We start from the raw sequence: 22,723 nt of genomic DNA on the forward strand, positions 1-22,723 counted from the left end.
ATCGGGTCTTCACAGGGCCGGATTGACCTATAGGCACACTAGGCACGTGCCTAGGGCCTACGAAATTCAGCGGCCTACGAAAAACTTGGGAGAAAAAAATTTGTTGACAAAAATAATTTAGCTTTAAAAACAACAAGTGTATTTTGCACAAAATTATGAAGATACAAATAAAAATATAATATTTTTCGGTAATAAATTATTTTGCAGAATCTTATATTACTTTTTTGCGATTTTTGGATTCAACGAAATCTTGTATTATGCTGTCGAATTCCAAACTACGCAAACTTGTCGTATTCAATAGACATAAGTTCGAGCGATGCCAAACGATCTTGATTCATTGTTGAACGCAAATAATTTTTTATCAATTTTAATCTGGAGAAAGATCTTTCTCCTTCTGCATTTGATCCAAGAATTGACAAATATCACTATCAATTTCACTGTTTGCTTTGCTGGTTTGTTGTTGTATTGTTGACGTGAAGTGTTTACATAGTTATCGAGCGAACAAATCATAATGGTATTATCGATATCAACTGCAATATCGGCAGTATGAGGAGTGGGGGAAGGGCCCAAAAAGGGCTATGCCTAGGGCCTACGAAAGGTATAATCCGGCTCTGGGTCTTCACGTTCTAAGTAGGATTCAATCGTTATGGTTCAAGTGCTTTTTGTTATTAAATCTGCCGTACTAAATGAAAATGTTAAGCCTGTTAGAGAAATTTTTAATAACGTTAACGAATTACTCAAAGTAATTAAAATTATGTAAGTACTATATTTCTTGATAAGAAAATAAAAAATAATTTTTTTTCTTCTTCGTTTTACGAACATTTGATTGTAACGAGTGAGTTCGATTGTACTTTGAAATCTAAACATGTTGCCTCTAAATGTTAATAGTTCATAGCTGCCAACTCTACTAGATTTTCCTGTAGACTGCAGGATTTTGCCAGTTTCTCCTAGTCTACTGGTTTTTATACATTTTAGAAAAATCCCTAAAATTTAGTAAGTCTCTTAAAAAAATCCCTATTTAAATATTATTTTTTTTGTACAGATTATTGCTTGCTTGAATAATTAAATAAGTATTACTAATACATAATGAAGTGAACCTCATTTATAGAAATCAGTTCAAAACTTTTTTTTTTTTAAATGTTCAGTTTATTTTTATTCACAGCTCTCTTTTTAAATTAATTAAAATAATCTTTTAACTATGTTTGATGAATTAAATGCCTATTAATATTCGAAATTATGAGTAAACATAATACATAACATTTCAAGTATGTTTAATGTTAATCATAGCTGGAAAATATTGCCGTTTTTCTATTTTGATGACTATAAAATTCCCTATGTGTAAAATATTTATTGTTTCGTAAGATCTACAGGATTTTTTTTTTTCTATCCATGTTGGCAGCTATGATAGTTTTATAAATTCTGAATAAACGTATTTTAATGTTCTTACTTGAATAGTGATTAATAAAAAGAAAATTGAAAATGCTGGTTTTGTCTTTTTTATTATTCATTGGCAATGGCCATGATTTTACATACAATAAAATATGTGGATGATATGAGTTTAATTATAAAAAATCATTGCTAGTACTTAACTTTTAACTTTCGTAAAATAATGAAGTCTGGCTGGTTATTTTACGATCATCAGAAATTAAGCGCTTTTTTTTTATTTGTCTATGTTTATATACAGTTGCTTCATTTACACTTCTCTCATGAATTTAGATCTTGTTCACGGATCGTCTGCGCATGCTATTTTCGCATTTCTTATTTTGTTAGGCTCTGCAGTTCTACTTGAAGTGGCAATAACGTGCGTTATTTTTTTCAGGTGAATCTCTTGATCTTTTTCTTTGACCCACAGCGTGTCATTGTCTCCCATTATTAGAAGAAAGCTCCCTCCTGGAAAAAAAATAATAAATCATTATATTTATAACTTCTTTGCCAACCGATCGGAGAAATCTTCCCTCTTTGTAAAAATTCTAAAACATCCCGAACCTTAAATCGATATCCATTTCTTCAGCTGAAATTAAATGGTTTTACAGACTAAACGGTAAATTGCTCAAGTCATTTGGTAAACAGTAAAAGTACAATATAGAGTAGTGTGTCTATTAAGCTGAGGTGTAAAAAAAATCGGACTGAAACCGTAAGTCTCAGTCCGAATTTCAACCATAAACGTTACTTATACTGAGCGTAATACGGTTCTCTATCCATTAATCCAGGGATGTTTTTCAGGGTTCATACAGGTTCTTATACACAATTTATTGTAGTTAAAATAATTTTTTCAAACCCAGAGATATATGAAGGCATAAAATTAATTTACTACTAGAAAATTTCGTTCGTGAAAGTTTCCAGGTATGGTAAGCAAGATGAAATTAAAAATTGTATTGGGAAGATAGGGAAAAAAAGGAAACGTAATAAAAGGAAAGACCATAGATGGCATAAAGTTGTTGAGAGAGGAATTAAATGTATTGGTATAAATTTGAATTAAGTAAAGCGTTTTGCGAAAAACCTTGTGCAATTGAAGAAATTGGGCATAACTGAGACTCCTTTAGGTAGTGAAGGGGTTGAAAAAGAAGTAGGAATTATAATAATTCATGACATTGAAAAAAATAAATTTTTTTTTATCTAAAATAAAACTACTAATAATGTCAGTAACTTATATGAATGCCGAAAATGGTTGAGTAACAATATTATAAAGCGTCAATATTCTGCTTCAATTTTAGTGATGGTATCAATATTATGCCACTAATAACAACTTTGCGAGTATTATAAAATAAAATAAATCATATACGAAAGCCGTTTCGGAAATGGGAGGACTCAAAACCAAGATATTCGCGAACAAATTTATTTCATGAATTTCGATCAAACCAAATATTTTAATTATTGAACTATAAAATTAATCTCAATATTGTGAATAGACTTTAAAAATCCAACCATGAAGAAGAAAGATTATAACATAGAATTATGGTATTTTCCTTGGAGTACTCTTTCGACGATACGTAAATAAAGTAATTCTACCGTTTTCAACGAAATTAAGGGATAGAGAAAATATCCAGGGCTCGAAAAAACTCAGAAATTTTACCCGTCCCCGAGGACGGCTTGTCCAACAATGTACCCGTCCTCCGTTGAAACTAACCCGTAGCTTCTAAATAAATAAAAATATAATTTTCTCTTATTTATTACTAACATTTATATAAATTGCACAGTGAATTAGTAGTTACTAGGATTACATTATACAGTAATAAAATAAATACTTGGTTACTAATAGCAAAACCTAGTATTTCTTTTATGAAATATTTTATTTCATTTATGAAATAATTTAAATGACAAAGGTCAAGTTATCTGGAATGTCAATTTATCCGAGGGTACTGCGTTTCTGAAATGAATCAAATATGACGTTTGCCAGTTCCACAATCAAGCCAATGATTTACAGAGGCTTCCGCACAGAAATCTGAAAGGGGTTTTCCATTGAGGTAGATGTTCATAATTGCGTTTAACTCTTGTTTAAGACCAGTACGTGATGTGTTTTTCTGTAAGTTCATTGCTGAAAAGCCTCTTTCAACCGCTGCAGTGCTCCAAGACAGAGAAAGCATTAATTCCACCATGCACAGTATGTTGCTGTATTTCTAGATTAGAGGGTCATTTCAGATGTGAGGCGCTAGACTCTTGTAAGATAAAAAAAATTGAAAGTGTATCATTAACGGAAAAATGCCCATCAGCGAGAAATTTTTGACCACCCAGGACGGACGGTTTTTCGAGCCCTGGAAATATCCTCAAATCAACAAAAGGTTATAATTTTAAACTAGGAAAACCAAGACTAACAGCAAGTCGAATTTTCCGACAAGACGATGTTTCTCGTCGATCAAGTTATAACGATATTTTTTTTTATGATTCGAGTTATCGCGTATTGACTCTCAACAGACCACGAGTGATTGGTTGAGTTTCTGGCTTCGTTTTCAATAAAAACACTTGCTGTAATCTTACTTCTAATTTATTCTTTTTATAATTGTCGTTGAACAGCCGACCCAATTTTGGGTTTACTACTACTAATGTTTAACTCCGTAGCCTTGTAATTTTCAACCCAATCCAGAGGACAAGGAAACTCCTGGATCAGTACTCCCAAAGGTATGATTTGCTATGGGAACAAGAAGGACTTAGTGACTCGACAGATTTAACGTGCATCAGGGTGCTACGGAGTTGAACATTAGTAGTGGTAAGCCCAAAATTAGGTCAACCGATCAATGACGGTTATAAAATTAAAAAAATGACTATTAAGAATTTTTACTTACTCCGCTGGAGTAGTGGACACTCGCATCCCTTGTCGTAGTGTAGTGCTGCGAATTTCTTCACTGTAATAGGTTTGGCGAGCAAAGGACTGACATCTTGTATTATTCTCACAGAATTGGCGTCGACAAGCCGAACTTTCAGTACTATAAATGACAAGTTTATTTTGTATAAAACATGCTTTCAAGAGGAGTTTCTAAAATTTTTCAGAAAATCTTACCAAATGCAGATCCGCAGTATATTTCTTCAAAATTTTCTGGAAATCTTTCACTGCATATTGGACAGTTAATCGTAGATTTCTCTGTAAGTAAATGAAATGGGTACATAATTAAAAAGAAAAAAAAGTACCTCCCTTTTTAAATAACTTAGGCTCTCTAATTGCTCCCAAACTACTTTTTTTTCATTTCCCACACATATTTTATTTATTCTTCTGTTTTCTAAATATTGTTTTTATTCAGAAATGTTTATTTTAACATTAATTTCTAAACGTTTATATTATGTAACAAAGAATTTTTGCACAATGCGCCAAAAAAAAAAAAGACTACCCTAAATAACTTTTGATCTAAAGATCGGATCTTCACGGTTCGAGGTAGTGATTTCAAATATGCTAATTAACTAGAGCAGACGATACTCACACCAAGAACATAAGTTGACATATGTTCAAAGAGGCTGTTTACGCAACGGCTCTTATTTAGCAAAGCATTAGTTGATCAATTGATTCACAATTTATAAAATTAGCCTTTTTCAATAATGAAATAACGTAGAACCTCGATTAATCGTTTTGCTTTGTGACCATTCATTGTGAACGATAGATGCGGGAAAACGACGTATTATCAAATAATGATTAGAAAATGTATGAAAAGTAATAAAAAAAGCACTAAACTTGGAAATTAATAATTACAAAATTGTTTTAGTTCAAAGAAAGTATGTACTTAATGTGCTAAAATATTTACTATGCAAAAGAAAGCTGAATAAGCACATGTTTTAATTGGGTATAATATAGCCTACGTCACAGGTTGTGTTGTTCCTACAAAATTTAACCCATGAACGGCATTTTCTGCGAGCCTAACTTCAAGCCACAAATAAGCAAACGAAGTGTTCGATCGTTTAAATAGCTGCTCGCCAGATTTTATTGCATTATAAAGAAAAGTAATTGAAACTAAATACAACTAAATAAACAACAACAACTAAAACAAATAACAACAACTACTAATAACAATAACTAAATAAACAACAACTAAATTCCATTCGTTTAGCATTGCGTCATATGTTGTTCCTACTAAATCGAAGTAGTTGTGTTTTTTTCATATTATACCCAATTAAAAATATTTGGAAATTATCGTTTGAACATGATTTTTTTTTCTTTTCATCGATAAAAATTCGACTTTTAAAATCGATTACTGTTCGTATTTTGTAAGTTCGAGTGATTGCAGAAAGTTTCTCATTGTTTAAAAGGTTGAAGTTTTTCCGAAAAACATTGGCACACACATGTTGTGGTTTTGCTTCATCAACATCATTTTGTGTTTCTTCAACTTTTGCAATGATTTCTTGAACAGTCAGCATCGCAAGTTTTAAGAGTTTCATCAACTAATGCACAATAATCTTTGAAGCGTTTACCTCCAAACTGTAACAAATCCCAATTCGCATCAAAATCTACTGTTTCCCTTCTCAAAGAAAAAAAAATATTTCGATATTTTTTTAATGACTGTAGAATTTCTGAACGATAGACGCGGGTATATGCTAGTTTAAAACACGATCTAAACCGGTTTATTAGCATTCTAAGAATTGACGATGCATACAAGAAAACGAAACATGTGGGAACGATGGATTTCGGTTCGACTTTAGTAGTTGTTATTATGTCTAGTGGTTTCTTTTTAGCAAAATAACATGTGTAGCATAAAGTTTTACTTATAATTTAAGAATCGACGGGATCGTTGAAACAAGACGATGCATATGATAAAACGAAACGTGTTGGAACAATGGATCGAGGTTTGACTGTAGTAGTTGTTATTATATCTAGTTGTTTACTTTTTGCAAAATAACAAGTATAGCATAAAGTTTTACTACGAATTTAAGAATTGACGGGATCGTTGAAACAAGACGATGCATGCGGGAACGATGGATCGAGGTTTAACTATAGTAGCTGTTAGTTTTTATGTCTAGTTTCTTTTTTAGAAATATAGCGTGTATAGCATAAAGTTATACTTCGAATTTAAGGTACTCAAACGACTTTCGTTAAGCTAAAGGTCTTTGAAGAAGTAAACCTTAACTAGAAATTTTTAAAAAAATATCTATATACCTGACGTTAGTTTCGGTGGAACAACCGTTACTGGAATAACCCCTTCAATGCCTTCTGGAAAATCTAGCTCGTGGTCCACATCTATAAAGTTCGACAATCTACTGGTATTATCATTCATTAGTAGAGAGAAACTGTCATCAGCCAACTCGACGTCCAAGCTGTTTAATGATTCTGCCATCGTGCCATTCTCTGCCATTGTGCCATTCTCTGCCATTGTGCCATTCTCGTCTGTTGGCGTTTGATTTGTCACAGATTCTTCAACTGAAATGTCGAACGTCGTTGTTTCGCCATCCGTATGATTATTGAAATCGGTCATTGTTGTATTATCGATATTTTCAGTAACTGCACTTTCATCGTTGCCATCTTCAAGTGTGGTCGGAATGGTGTTCACTTCAACTGTTTCTGGATTGTTCGTAGACGTGAAAAGATCGAAATCTGTTTCTGACGTCGATATCTCGTCGTTTGAGCTGATCACAAGTGGTGGTAGTCTTGGGAGTTCGGGTAGACCAGGAACAGAGCAGGCTGATGGAATTGAATATTCTTTTGTCACCTGGAGTTCTGTGAGGAAGAATAGAACATTTAAGTATCGAAGCTTTATTAATTTTTTTTATCATTAATAATATATAAAAAGATATTTTTTAAAGCACAGTACGAAATAAAAACGATCCCTGAATAAGTAAGTAATGATCGAATTTTCACGTACTAAGACTCAATGGTTCACGGGGGTCACCTCAAATAGACATACGATATTTTAAAGTGCATACGATATTTTAAATGACAAAATCAGACGCAAAAACGTACTTTCATTGAATATACACACCTTTTTTTCAATGGATTTGGCGATGATTCAACCGATAAAGAGTATTTCATTTCTAGCTTGTTTTCGAGAGATTATTAATCAAAATAAGTACTGATATACAATACAGTTTCTTTCCGAAAAAGAAGTAAACAATTTTGTATTGGGTAAAATTTTTTTCTATTGCATGAGATTTTTAAATAGTTCTAAAATATTTCCGCGTTGCTGATTTAAAATCTGCAATTGGTTTCTTTTTGCAAGCTACAGTTGGTTGTACAAAGAGCGTTGTTATTTTATTATAAAGTTAGCTCATAATACTTAATTATCAATCTTTCTATATTAAGAATAATAAGTTACTGTTCCTTAGTCTTAAAGCTTAGAAAAATAAAAACCTTATTTGATTCCATTTGGTTTTAAAAAATAAATATGACAGTAAATGTTGTCATATATAAATGCACCTATTAAAACTGTAATTATTCAGTGAAGTCAAGGATATTTGATTCCTTCTTTAAACAAGCTAGAAATTAAATGGTTTTACCATTAATTTTTTCTCATTTGCGGTTGAAGATTTTCGATGGTAAGTCATTGTAAAGTTTTATAATGGAGTGAAATTCAAACCAACAGATTGAACAATGTCGCAAATAATTTCCGGCAAAAGTTACTTTTTAACAAAATGTATCGTTTAATTCAATTATGATTGAAAAAAAAAGCTTCTAAATTATGATGAGTTTTACATAATTTTAAACTCTGTTAATTTTAAATAATACTATTTCGAGTTTTTATTACTAAGGGACTTTTTAGTAGACTTTTTAAAAAATTTCATGTAGAAATTAAAGGTTTTTGAATAATTTTTAAGAAAATTCACGAATTACCTGGTGTATAGTAATCTTGAATCGTTATGGTGGCTGGTTTTATGTCTTCTACTTCCAATTCATTTCGAACATAGAATGTGAAGCACATTTGTTCGTTCGTCAACTGCAAATCAAAAAATATCAGACAAAGTGGATTGTGAGCATAGATGATATAGGAATAAATTAATGGTTGCCGTTATATACAGTGTGATTAACTGTAACAATGGCAATAAAAAATTGCCCATCGTTGTGTTTATTACTATAAATATTTTATAGCATTCGGAATTTTATTTAAATCCACTCTTGTTAAAAAAAATTTGTTCATTTTGAATAGTTTTTTTTAATTATTTAAATTTTTTAAAAAGTGGCCACAGCATGGATGCCAACTGCTCCGGACACGCCAAAATAATTAAAAAAGCGGTAAATAACTACAAAGTAAATTTCGTAAATATTTGACTATTTTTGCTTGCTTTTTAGAAGGTATAGCATAACATGAATTCTATAAAGTGGTGAATTATGTAAGCCTACTAATTATTTAGAAATAGTGGTGGATAAATATCTACTAAATTGAATTTATTAAACCAGGAATCACAATTGATAAACTACCACTTTAAAATATATATTTGCTGTCCGGAGCAAGTTGGCATTTCTGCCACAGTTAAAAATGTCACAATTGGCCAGTGGTGAAACTCCCCAATTTTGCATTATAATAGTTGGAGTACTGTGTACATGCCAAACGACACATTTGAGAATATTGAAAGAGTAGATAAACAGAGGGTCCATTTTTAACGGTCCGTAAAGTATTTTACCTTTACTTTCCACCACGTATAATCAAGGGCGCTGGCAGAATAATATAAAAGGGGGTGCAACCCTCTAACAAACTACCCTCCCCTCGAAAAAAAATTAAAATATTCTGCTATTACATTTTGTTTTGTTATTACATATACTTTCATCTGTTCATTTTTTCAAGATACGTTTCTTCATTGTTAGCAAGATATTTAAAAAAAAGTACGAATTTCTTGTACTTACAAATTTTGCCCAGAAGCCCTGGCGCTGGCATAGCTACTAACTTTGAAGCACAAATAACTACAAACAGTAGTTTCGTATACTAACGTGTTTGTGCACGCTGAACATTGGTATTAATTGTGTTGATGAAGTTTTACAGTTGCGAGAAGTCAGCAAGTGTTATACACCTTTGTTAAACTGAATAACTAATAGAAAATATATTATTTACATTTTATTAAATGAAATTTAAAAATATAGCTTAGATATCTGCCAAGTTTGTGAATGCTCAGTGTGCATAAGAAAAGAATCAAAGATGACTCAGAATTCATTGAAAAAGTTAAAAACAGATTTGGACAGCAAACAAGACGATTACAATTCTTGTTTGATTAAACCATTTTTTAATTGTTATGTATCAATAATTACTTAATTATTTGTTTTTCCATAAAAATATGTTTAACAAAAAAATTTTATAACAAAATTTTTCTGTATCTCTTTAATTGTTTTTTAAAAAAGCCAGAGGGGTGCAAGTGCACCCCCTTGCACCCAGCTGCCGGCACCCTTGCGTATAATTACATAAAAAAAATTAGAATATTACTTATGATTGTACAGTTAATTAAATAAAATGATTTTTTTCCGCAATTTATTTGATCCAATATGTATAAGTGTCATGCCGATTATATGGGGGCATTGGTCCATTATCGGTCAATACATATTTCTAGAATAAAGTATAAAAAAAAAATTTCTATTCACTGAACAAACATTATTAAGGTCGGGAAGAGCAAAGGAAGGATTACAATAATCAGAAACCGGTTAATTTGCTTATAGTGTTAATGGAATGTGTTCGCTTAAAACTTTTGCTGAACTATGTAACTTAATCTTCTTAATGCTGTTCCCCTGATCTTTATTGTTTACCAGCACTGCTGATTCAATGCTTCGAGCTCGAAGCCAACTTTGGCGAAGAACCGTGATGAGTTGAATAGAGCATTCAAAATTTTCGCATTATCGCTCTATCATTGGCGTCATAATTACCACCCTTAAATCATCCTCTAATGTTTGAATGCATATATTGTTGTGTGTTATTAGTTATTTTACTACCATACATGGAAATGCTACTTTTAAATCTATAGTAAAAATTAAGTATAGTAAAGTATAAAGTAAAGCGAAAAATATAAAATGCAAATAAAAGTCTAAATTAAAATGTGAAGTATTAAATAAAATGTGAAGTAAATGAACAAGTATTTGTTCAATCCAAAGAAAGAAATATTTGTTTACGAAGAACTTTAATTTTTCTCACCATATCCCAGTTCAGGAGGAAATGTATGACTCTTGTTTACATTCTTGGCGAGAACAATAAAAGAAAAGTAGTGTTGTTTTCGATAATTTTAATGCTCTACTAAACTACAAAACATTATCTTACCTGGTCAAAATAAAGATTAACTACATTTTCTTCGACTTCGTACCGCTTCAAACTGATGTTTATTTCCGAGTGAAGCTAGAATTAAAATATTATATATATATATTAAAGATTATTGATTATTAACGAAATTGAGGATAATTAATAATAATTCAAAACAAATTGGAGACGGCGGTATTATTCAACCACGAGTAGTTGACAGGAAAGCTTAGCAGAAAATTTCCTTATTCATAAGTGGGGAAAGTTAAAGCGCGCGAAATATGAGGGCGCTTCTTTTGGCGACAATTCTCAAACTGGTACACTATTTCGATTTTTCGGTTCATTACGGTAGAAAGATCTTTAAATAAGTTATATTTTTTACTTATTTGATTTTCTACTATTCGACAAATAAAGGTTCATATTCACTTACCCCTGATTCTCCGTTTCTTTTACGCTTCGACTTGCTTTTCCTTTTCCTAAATCATTGGAACGGACAACTAGACAAATTTTCATTTTATGCGCGGTTTTTTATTTTTTTATTGAATTAAAAGTGTTTTTACTAAAGACATTTTTCATTCAACACATCACCAATTTGTTAATAATAATAAACATACGCCGTTTGTTCTCTTTCTTCATTCACTATAACCAGTTACCTTATTAATCCACCTACACAACACAAAATCCAACATTACAAGGTGATTGGGAAAAAGTGCTCATTCGAGGCCTCAGACTCGCAGTTCGAACACTATAACTAAACAAACTACAATACGATTACAACTCGAAAACTATGACTAAACAAAGTACATTTTGCTCAACTTTGAATCGAATTTAGGCTTAGGCTGAAAATAAAATTGGGCACCTAGGGTCGCTTGGCGGCCGTTATCCCAACCACCCTGATTTTGTGATACAATGAAGTGAAAATGATGAGAAAAGCAAACAATGAGGTTGCTGAGTATGAGAAAACGAGCACCTTGCTTTGTAGAAATAAAAAAAAAAGGAAAACAGAAAGGAAAGAATAAATCTATAAGCTCCAAATGCTGTATGAAAAGCTGATGAGCTGTGTAAAATGATGAGTGGTTGAACGTGATAATCAGTTAGTAGGTGGGGCACAGGTCTTAGATAACGCCCACTTCAAATGCCTTATCTTGGATTTTGCACTTCTATAGCTGACGAAGAAAAGAATATTAGCGGTTTCGGTAGTTATTGTTCGAACCATTACTGCAGTAGTGGGCAGCAATTGGACTGCTGAGATGAATATCATTAGAGAAAATTGATTAACATTTGCTGTAGTACAGTTGACTGCTTTGTCAAAGAAATCTACGTTTAATTTGTAGATGGAGATTTTGAGGTATATGGAATATGGATGTTTCTGATGCATCATCTGGCACCAAAGATGTTGCGCAAAATTTTGCATTGACAGATCTTGTTTTTTTTTTCAGGAGATGAGGTGTAATCGTGCATTAAGCAGTCGACGCGTATGTAACTATGGGCGAGATCATTATGGTATACAAAAGATTCTTTTTTTAGTTTAAGGTTCATTTGGTGGTCAAAGGTTAGTGGCTGGATTTATAGGATAGCAAATTGAGCTTTATCTATGGTGGTTCTTACTGGTTAATTTGTTGTTGATGATAAGATCAAGGTATGTGGCTTTTTATTAGAATATTGAAAAGTGTGGGTTGGTTCTGTGGAAGTATTGGAGCTCTCTTCTTTTGAATGAATAATATTTGAGACTTTTTTGCATTCCGTTAAAGACACCATTCTTCTATTTCATAGAAAATATTTTGATTTAGGAGTGCGATATTTAAGTTTTTTGATTTAATTGCAACCCCTGTGTCATCGGCATAATATGCTGTGATGCCATTGTGGCCGGAAAGCCGCATGCCTAGTTGACCGAAAAGCCGCATGCATAGATGATGTAAAGTATTGGTCCCAAGATACTGCCACAATGGACGCCAGCCGAGATAATACGTTGGGTTGATTTGGTGCTGATTGGTGAAATTTCTATTGGTTAGATAACAACGAATATGTTTGATGAGACCAGATGAAAAGTTAAGCTGCATTAATTTGAATAATGCGCCTTGATGCCATGCTTTACAAATATGTATCATTAAAAAGGTGGCTGATTCTTTATTGAAATCTCGTTTAATGTAAGCAATGATTGGTAATTGCTGCTTTGCAGTGTCAAATTCTTCTCTATATCTATATTGCTCGTCAGGTCAAGAGGAAAGGTACTGTTTTATTCTATAGTAGATGACTTTCTCAAATATTTTTGCCAGTATGCATAACAGGTTTGCTGCTCTGTAATTGTCCTTACGGCTTGTGCTTTTGTTTTCTTAAGAATAGTATTACAGGTGCGTTTTACAGGCCCGAGGTTACAGTTAAAAATCTGAGTGATTTTCTAGATGTAGCTGTTTGGTAGTAATTTAATCATTTTATTGATGATATATCTTCTCCAGGAGTTTTTTTAATCTAAAGTTGGTGGATGATGCTATTAATTTCTTTAGTAGTACTTGAATCGATATTTTGTAGAGCTCTGAGAGAGTTTCGTTTACTACTAGGTTATGATAATCCGGATCAAAGTCGTTATTTGGTTAGAACTGTTTTTCTGGAGAATCTGAAAAGGTTTCCGCATTATGATTAACTGTGTATGCTGTTTCAGAGGGTCCTTGGATAGATTTTTCAATTTGTATTGTGTTTAATAGAGATTTTACCATCCTCCATATGAAGTACGCATAATGTGGTCACTTTTTCTTATCATAGCAGTCTTTCATATTGCTTGCAGTCAAGAATGATCTCAAAGTTTAGAAGACTAGTTTCTTCTCTAAATTCAGGCTTGCCGGTTTTTTGCGACCATTTTCTGCACCAGTTTTTTGATTTCGTTACGGAGTCTGATGCGTTTCTTATAAGTGGAGGCGCTTTTGTAGTCTGCTATAATATCATCTGGAATGTGTATTATGTGATTTTTCTATGTCTTCTGGCATATGGGTTTGTAAGATTGATGATTAATATGTTCTTGAAGATTTTCCTATTTGTTTTAGTGATGGGCGTTCCGACGAGCATTTTTACCGGAAGGTGTCAGCTGAAAGTTCGTTGAGGTAATAGGCGACCATCGGTACTTTCACATTGGAGACTTTAAAATTCAGTATATCAGGTTTTTGATGCGGCACATTAGGTACTTAGGTGGGGGTTAGTGGAGCTATGACTATTAAATTTGTGACTGTTACAATTAGTTATAGATACTGGGTATGTTTGAAAGATAAAAGCATTTAACTCTAGTTTCTATTTTTAATTTGATGCCCAGAGATGCCAACTGCTCCGGACACGCCAAAATAATTTAAAAAACGGTAAATAACCACAAAGTAAATTTTGCAAATATTTGACTATTTTTGCTTGCTTTTAAAAGGTACAGCATAACATAAGTACTATAAAGTGGTGAATTCTATAAGCCTACAAATTATTTAGAAATAGTGATGGATAAAAATCTACTAAATTGAATTTATTAAACCAAGAATCACAATTTGTAAACTACCACTTTAAAATATATATCTGTTGTCCGGAGCAAGTTGGCAACTCTGGATGCCCCTTAAAGGCTTACACTCGGGGACAGATATTCCCTTTTGTTCCCGCTAGCAACTCCCCTGAAGATTCAATCGGTAAATCGAACAGTGTTTTTACAGCAAAATTCACTGTAGGCAGCTAATTAAAGCTTAATTCTAGCCATGTTATGTTATTTCTTACTAAAGCGTAAAAACTTGCCGAAAGAAATGCCCATTTAGCAAATATTTGAAGTGACCAGACGTTCTCAAATCTTGGGGAGGGTCCGCGAAAGCTTTTAAACTGTACAAGCGTAGAAAATGTTCCGAAATTTTAATGAATGTTCTTAAATTTCTCAAATAAAAAAAGTTTAATCATTATGTAATCATTCTTTTTATGTGTATTAAACAAATGCAGAAACTAAGCAGATACGTTGTGTCGTATCTGCTTAGTAATGAAATCAAGTTTAATGACGATAGTTCTGTACCCTGGATATTTGTTATTAATCGGACAAAAATAAATCTTTTTTGCAAACATAAATTAATTTTTTCATAATTATTTGAGTGTCCTTAAATCCTATATGAATTCCAGAACGCTCTGCTGATTCGTCTTGAAATCAAGATTTAGAAATCTGGTCACTTTGCATATACTTCTATATACAAGCGCAATTATTATTATTATATTTTTAATATTGTCTGCATTAAAAAAAAAAAATCGAATTTTGAAAAAGTTGTATTTTTAAAGATTGATTTCTCAGGAGCTTAAATACTGATTCTGCTCAAATTTTGTATTCTGCCATATAAAATTGCATTCCTTAAAATAGAGTAAAATTTTGTATACCCTACAACTTAAAATTTTTTGGACTACATTGAATAAAACAATAAAAAATAATAAATATTTTCTTAAAGTTATATTATCAGAAAATATCTTTGGATCGAATTTCATAATTGTAAAAATTTTTTGAATTCTCTGAGGATCTTGAGATATGATGAAATACGCAAAAAAATAAACTAACATTGAGGGGTCCAAACATTGAACCGCTCTTCTTACCAAACTAATAGAAATCATATTTCACAGATTGCTGCTAGCCCAATGCCTTGGTGGTCAGAAATCTAAATTCGTCAAAAAAGGTACGTTTATTCAGAGATAATACTTTTTTGTTACAGATTTCGTAATTTAAGATATTGTCTGTCTCATTAATTAGTATATTTCAGTTCACCCCTTTGAATCATTAAGATTGAGTCCTAAAATGTAAAGTTCAGTTCATTAGGTGAAAAGTTATTCAGGGTGATCCGTTTTTCAGTGATTCATTGATTCATTCAGTGATGTAGAGTTATTTTATTTATTTAATTATTTATTTATTTATTTAAATTACCAGAGCGCAAATCATCGTAAAAAAAAGAGAGTTAAATTTTTTTTCCTTGGTCTTATCTTATTATGACCTCTTTAATTTTCAAAACTGTAGAATTTGAAAAGTGTATTTTTATTTGCGCATTGATTTTTACTTTTTTTGTCTTAAAAATTCAATTCACAATATTCCGCATACAATATTTAGGATGATACAGATTGAAGAATCATTTAATAATAAAACTTTTACACCAATTTATTGATATTGTGAGCGGATTATGCTCAAAAAAACTAAGATTGTACTAAGAAAATTGTTAATTGATTCATTTAAATCCCGCAACCACATTTTGAATCAGCTTAAACAAACGCCTGACCGTCATACTATCGACCCCACTCAGGGCCGCCCCACTACAGCCCACAAGCGACTACATCGAGCAGTGCACCAGACACACCCACTATTACGTTTCATTAACGTCATCAAGAATTAGTGTAGTGCTGCCATCTTCAGTTCAATTTCATAATGACTAATAATTTCTTTAATTTCAAAATCATAACAAACTTACTGTGCACTTTACTCTTTGTTTGTTCTGTTTAAAACTCTTCTTTACTATTTAGTTTATTTCTCTTTTAAAAGAAAAAACAGTTCGTTTTAGAACTATAACTCTTTTCTCTGATTCAAATTTTTAAATTGTTTCCTTTTTTTCTTCCTTAAGGTAAAAAAAAAATTAACTCTTATTATAATTTCAGCACAAAGCTGAATACATGTTGTTGTTGTTGACGTATGCCATTAAGGCAGAGGGGGTGCGATTGTTCTTGTTTTCCAGTGGCGCCCTCTATGGCCAAGAATTCGACACCCATACGTCACATCCGTTTATAGAGTGGACCCATTCCTACATCCATTCATTCATCCGCAGATCGTAATTTTGACCTGAATCAAAGAACAATCGATCTCCAATTCAGTACCCCCAGAGGTATTGATTTGTTATGGGAACATGGAGGACTTTGAGACTCGACAGATTTAGTGTGCATCAGTCACCATTTACTATCTCTTCTTCCGCCAGCAGGGATCGAGCCCACGACCACATGGACATGGGAAGTTTAATACATAGCTATGTATTTTACTTCAGATAACTGTTGGAACATGCACTTAAAATGTTGACTTTTCTTTTAAATAAGTTCCAAAGCACACATATATTTAAAGAATATTTCCAGTTTAAATATTCTTATGACAAAAAAAAGAAAGAATTATCTTACTCTTGAAAATGTTTAGCATGTTAGAAAGATTTTTTAATAAAAATCTAAACAAAGAGTTTCTTAAATACGTTCAAACTAAACTAAAAAAATATAATATTTTGAAATTGTTACCATTTTAAAATATTCGGAGTAAAAAATTATGCAATTATGTTAATTACTTCTAATAACTTACCACTAGATAATTATAAAAGTACATACATATTTAATGAACTTTCTAATTCAACTACACTTAAAATAAAAATCACTTTAAAATTTATTTATTAAATTTGTACAGTAGAAAGAAAACATTTTGTCCTTAATGAAAGTAGTAGCTTAGACTAAAATGAGGAAGAAACTTTTTTAAAATCATAACACTGTGTATAATTGCGTACATTTTCTGCTATTTTTTAGAAAAGAAAAAGCTGCAGAAAAGATTTTATTTTAACTGAAAATAAATTTTAAAATCGCACGAAACATGACTAAATTTAAGAATAAAAAAAATTATATATAAATTTTTTAATATAATATTGTTATAAAAATACATTTAAAATACAGGGTGTTCCAAAATTATCTTTACAACTTCAAAAATTTATAACTTCGAACATAAACAAGATATTTTTATTCTGTCTTTTGCATGTATTACTGCAACTAATAAAGTTTTTTTTAAATAGGCTGAAAAGTTATAAGTGAGGATGTGGACACCACAACAGAAAGCTCAATGCGTCTCATGGTTCATAGAGACGAAATCAGATACACAGGTTCAACGGAACTTCAGGACAAATTTCCAAAGAGACCCACCATCCAGACCCTCCATCCGTGCATGGCACACAAGCTTCATGAGCACCGGATCAGTATTGCATAAAAGTGGAGTTGGACGACCCAGCACAAGTCCAGAAAATGTGGAGCGAATACGGCCATGAGACGCATTGAGCTTTCTGTTGTGGTGTCCACATCCTCACTTAAAACTTTTCAGCCTATTGAAAACAAAACTTTATTAGTTGCAGTAATACATGCAAAAGTCAGAATATAAATATCTTGTTTATGTTCGAAGTTATGAATTTTTGAAGTTGTAAAGATAATTTTGGAACACCCTGTATTAAGGATGACAGTTCTACATGATTTTTTTATGATGTCAATGAAACGTAGACATGTCATTGTCAGGTGCACCGCTCTATCTAGTCGCTCATCTCTACGCTACGCAGTTCAGCTTTAGTTTGCCGGAAAATTAGGAGTCTTGTCAATACAAATTTTGGATGATTTTTAATTGCAGATACAGAAACTCTCACTTTTAGTTCGAGTAAGAGTTTCCATTTAATATAGACATTAGAGAAGGATAAGGAACTTCACGTTTATATATAATTAAGTTTTTAAATCCTAAAATTTTTATTTTTAAATATAGAGTGGTAAGTTGTTTAGCTTAATAAATACACTTTATTCTTAATCAATGTTTCTCAACCAGAATTGCTCGAAGGACCGAAAATATAATTTAGTGGTTTATCAGAGACAGGAAAGATGAATAGGAATCTGAAATATTGACTTAATTTTTACTTATACAAATTTGTGGTACTTACACAATTTTTTGATTAGTTTGTTTCTAAGCAGTCGCATATTCTCTACAATGAAGATATTTTGAGCCAAAACATATTCAAATATGAAAACAATTTATCCAAACATTAATAACGACAAAATGGCTAGCATGTCGATTCTAGGTATCAAAATTAGCTTCGGCAACACGTAAAGCGTAAGATTAAGTCGATTTCGATGTTCTGTTTTAATAACACTAATAACACAAAGGACTATGACTTGGAGGATATCAAAAACACAAAGTAACCTTAAATTTCCGTTAAAAAATGTAAGGAATTTAAAAAAAAAATTTTAAAATGCATTAAGATTTTACAAAATTCTTTGAAGTCCTAAATGTTGAAAATATACAAATTTGAATATTTATTTTCACTACTTTCCGGTAAACCTAATAATTTGAACTGGGAGTCGGACACCATCCACGGGCCCTTTAACCATTCATCTTGCGGTTCGGGCCTTTGTGGTGATAGCAAGTATTTTGCTGCAATATATTTAATTAATTAGAGTAACGAAAGGTGTAATAGCAGATGTTAAAGCGAAGTAAATGACTGAAAAATAATACACTGCTTGCGTTTGGCGCGCATTAAGGGTTGTCTCAATTTCAAGCGCGGAGACATTCTCCTCTAACTCCCCCGCTGAAATGAACTCTTCTTTCGAGGAGGTGGAGCCAAGTGCCGATTCCTGGTGAACGAACTATGGTTATTGTTGGATCCATCACTGCAGAAGTGGGAAGCAATTGGACTGAGCAAAATTTCTGTTGGTTAAATAACAAGGAATGTGTTTGCTGAGGCCTGGTTAAAAGTTAATCTGCATTAATTTGAATAATGCGTCTTGAAGCCAAATTCTATCGCATGCTTTAGCAATATCAATCATTAAAAAAGTGGGTGATTCTTTGTTGAAATCTCGCCCAATTTAAGCAATGATTGGTAATTGCTACTTTGTAGGGTCAAGTTTTTTTTTCTCCTTTTTGTATTGATATTACTCGTCAGGTAAGGAGGAAAGGTACTGTTTTATTGTAATGGAATTTCTAATTTAAATATTCTTAAACTAAAAAAAAAACTTTGAAATTTATTTATTAAATTTGAAAAGTAGAACGAAAACATTTTGTCCTACATAAAAGTTGTTGGCTAGACTAAAATAAAAAAGGAAATTTTTTTAAATTTGTTTCATATCATAACACTGTGTAAAACTAAGAACATTTCTCTATTTTTTAAAAAAGAAAAAGTTTCGACAAACGATTTAATTTTAACTGTAAATAAATTTTAAAATAGTATGAAACATGACTAAACTTAGGAATTAAAAATTACATAAATTTTTTAATATAATGTTTTTATCAAAATATATTTAGTATAATCAAAATCTTAAGGATCTCTACACAAATTTTTGATGACGTAAATGAAACGTAGTGGTGGGCGTGTCAGGTACACCGCTTGATCTAGTCAATGGTCTACAGCCCTGCTTTCGTTTCACTGGTAAATAAAGGGTCTTGTCATCAATATTAAATGTTTGTGGGCCGGGATAACCTGGTCGGTACGGCAATGAGCCTGAAGTGAGTACGAAATGAGTGAAGTGAGTACGAAGTGAGTGAATTTCATGAACACAAACATCAATATAACATAAACTAAATTAAACATTATGGGTCGTCCTGCGACCAAGCTAGCTAGTGAAAAAGTTGAAAAGGTAAGTGGCTGTTCTTCCTCTGAAGGACAGAATATATATCACTAGGATCACAGGGTTGCTTTTACCTGAAGATCTTAAATCGCCAAGCTGGTGGTAAGACTGGTGAGAGTGGCGAGCACCGCACACTCCCCCCGCAGTGTATCACTTACTATACTTTTTTGGAAAACGCACAGTTCTTCCAAACCTATTTTTGGTCTCCCGCATTACAGGAGTACACGGTATTTCAAACTTTAGAGTCTTAGTTATTTCAGAAGGTTGTAATAATTCACTTTCAATGAAGGCAGGTTTCACACGATCTATGGAGATTGTCGACTTCCGACCTCTAATATCAACTTCAAAAGTTTTATCAGTTCTCTGAATCACTTTAAAAGGTCCATCGTAAGGGGTTTGCAAGGGTTTCTTCACAGCATCATTCCTAATGAAGACGTGACTACATTCTTTTAAGGCTGGATGCACAAACACTGACTTTGTAAAGTGGCAGGAAGCTGGAGATGGTCTGATAGTAGAGAAATGTTTCTTTAAATCCTCGACTAGTTGAATTGGGGACGAGTCCATTGTTGTTGAGTCAAAAAATTCTCCTGGAAGACGAAGTGTTGTCCCGTACACGAGCTCTGCTGATGATGACTGTAGATCTTCCTTATATGCTGCTCGAAAACCCAACAGGATAGCTGGTAAGGCGTCTGACCAATGGTCTGTACTGTAGGCCTTGAGTGCAGCTTTCAAGGGTCGGTGCAATTGTTCTATCATCCCATTACTTTGAGGATGGTAAGGTGAGGATCGAACTCTTTTGATGCCCAGAAGTTGTGCTAGCGCTTTGAAGAGTCTACTTTCGAACTGGCGACCCTGGTCGGTCGTTATCACTGAAGGTGATCCAAAGCGAGCAATCCAGGTTTTGAAGAAAGTTTCCGCTACTGTCTCCGCTGTAATGTCAGGAATTGGAACAGCTTCCACCCATCTAGTGTATCTGTCGATCATTGTCAAGCAGTATGAAAATCCTTTAGATGGTGGTAATGGGCCAACGATATCAAGATGTATATGGTCAAAGCGTTTGGACTGTATTGGAAAATTAAAAATAGGGGATTTAGTATGCCTTATTATTTTAGATTTCTGGCATGGAATGCAGTGTCTAGACCACATATTACAATCTCTATTCAAATTAGGCCAAATAAATCTATTACTAATCAATTTATTAGTTGCTTTTATTCCTGGGTGTGATAAGTTATGAATAGTATCAAATATTTGTTTACGAAATTGTTTTGGAATAAAAGGTCTAACGTTTTTAGTAGAAATATCACAATATAAAATAGTGTTCGAATCTGGCATATTTACTTTTTTTAAATCCAAACTTTGAGAATTTTTGATTAAATAGTTCAATTCTTTGTCATTTTCCTGAGCTTTTGCAATTTCGCTGTAATCTATAGGATTTGGCATATTTATAGATGCTATTCTTGATAACGCATCTGCAGTTATATTGTCAGAACCATTTAGGTGTCTTAGATCTGTTGTAAACTGCGATATAAAATCTAATTGACGAGCTTGACGTGGAGAAAATTTATCTAACTTTTGCTTAAATGCATAGGTGAGTGGTTTGTGATCTGTGAACAAAACGAAATTTCGTGCTTCGAGCATATACCTGAATTGTTTGATTGAAGCGTATGCAGCAAGCAACTCCCTATCATATGCGCTATAGCGTTTTTCAGTTTCGGATAACTTGCGCGAAAAAAATGCTAACGGCTGAAGATGTTCATTTTCTGTTTGAAATAATGCTCCCCCAATAGCAAAATCCGAGGCATCTACTTGCAGTACTAAATTTGCATCGGGGTTAGGATGAGCAAGCAGCGTAGCGTTCGCTAAAAGAGTTTTACAGTTTTGGAATTCGCTTATTGCTTGTTCTGACCAGTTAATCATACGATTATCATTGCGCTTTGAGCCTTTTAAAAAATCGTTTAAGAGAGTTTGGTTATGAGCTGCGCGAGGTAGAAAACGACGAAAAAAATTTAGAAGTCCGAGAAATCTTCTCAATTCCTTAATTGTTTTTGGTTGTGGGTAATTTAAAATAGGGTCTACTTTATTGGGTAATGGTTTGGTGCCATCCTTAGTTATTAAGTGGCCTAAAAATGAAATCTCTGGCACACCAAACAGACATTTTGATACATTTACCGTTAAACCGTATTCATTTAATTTTTGAAACACGGTTTGAACATGCATTTTATGCTGTTCTTCTGATTCACTAAAAATAAGGATATCATCGAGGTAAACATAGCAAAAAGGCAAATCTCCCAGAATTTCATTCATGAACCTCTGAAAAGTTTGCGCGGCTCCACATAGACCGAAATTGAAGAAAGGAAACTCAAAAAGCCCAAAAGGCGTACACACAGCAGTTTTTTGTATGTCATCTGGGTGTACTGGGATATGAAAATAAGCACGGACTACATCAATCTTAGAAAAAATATTTTTGTTATTCAGCGCGTGTGTGAAATCTTGTATGTGGGGAATAGGGTACCGATCCGGAGTTGTCACGGCGTTTAATTTCCTATAGTCTCCAACTGGTCGAATACTTCCCGAGCTTTTAGTAACGACATGGAGTGGAGACGACCATGGTGACTTCGAAGGCCGGCAAATGCCCTGCTCTAACATAAACTGAAATTCTTGTTTTACAACATCGTATATTTTTGGACTTAATCGCCTAGGTTTATTGTGTATAGGCGGACCAGTTGTATCGATGTAAT

The 22,723-nt window shown here is 32.8% G+C and overlaps 1 protein-coding gene across 4 annotated transcripts in view; it reads right to left on the reverse strand.

Moving 5' to 3' along the window:
* Nucleotides 1-1,480: 1,480 nt before the first annotated feature.
* LOC107439020 (pregnancy zone protein) overlaps nucleotides 1,481-22,723 on the reverse strand; it is a 113,962-nt gene continuing 92,719 nt past the window's right edge. For all 4 annotated transcript variants that reach the window (XM_016051483.3, XM_016051477.2, XM_043046296.3 and 1 more), the window contains 6 exons: nucleotides 10,644-10,718; nucleotides 8,243-8,345; nucleotides 6,575-7,132; nucleotides 4,496-4,576; nucleotides 4,281-4,421; nucleotides 1,481-1,890 (listed from right to left, as the gene is read on the reverse strand). In XM_016051483.3, coding sequence (XP_015906969.1) covers nucleotides 1,724-1,890; nucleotides 4,281-4,421; nucleotides 4,496-4,576; nucleotides 6,575-7,132; nucleotides 8,243-8,345; nucleotides 10,644-10,718 — 1,125 coding nt within the window. In that variant the 3' untranslated portion in view covers nucleotides 1,481-1,723. The remainder of the gene's footprint in view (nucleotides 1,891-4,280; nucleotides 4,422-4,495; nucleotides 4,577-6,574; nucleotides 7,133-8,242; nucleotides 8,346-10,643; nucleotides 10,719-22,723) is intronic.

The sequence above is a fragment of the Parasteatoda tepidariorum genome, chromosome 9 (assembly GCF_982258835.1).
Source record: "Parasteatoda tepidariorum strain Cologne lab strain chromosome 9, Ptep-v5.0, whole genome shotgun sequence".
Lineage (NCBI taxonomy): Eukaryota > Metazoa > Arthropoda > Arachnida > Araneae > Theridiidae > Parasteatoda > Parasteatoda tepidariorum.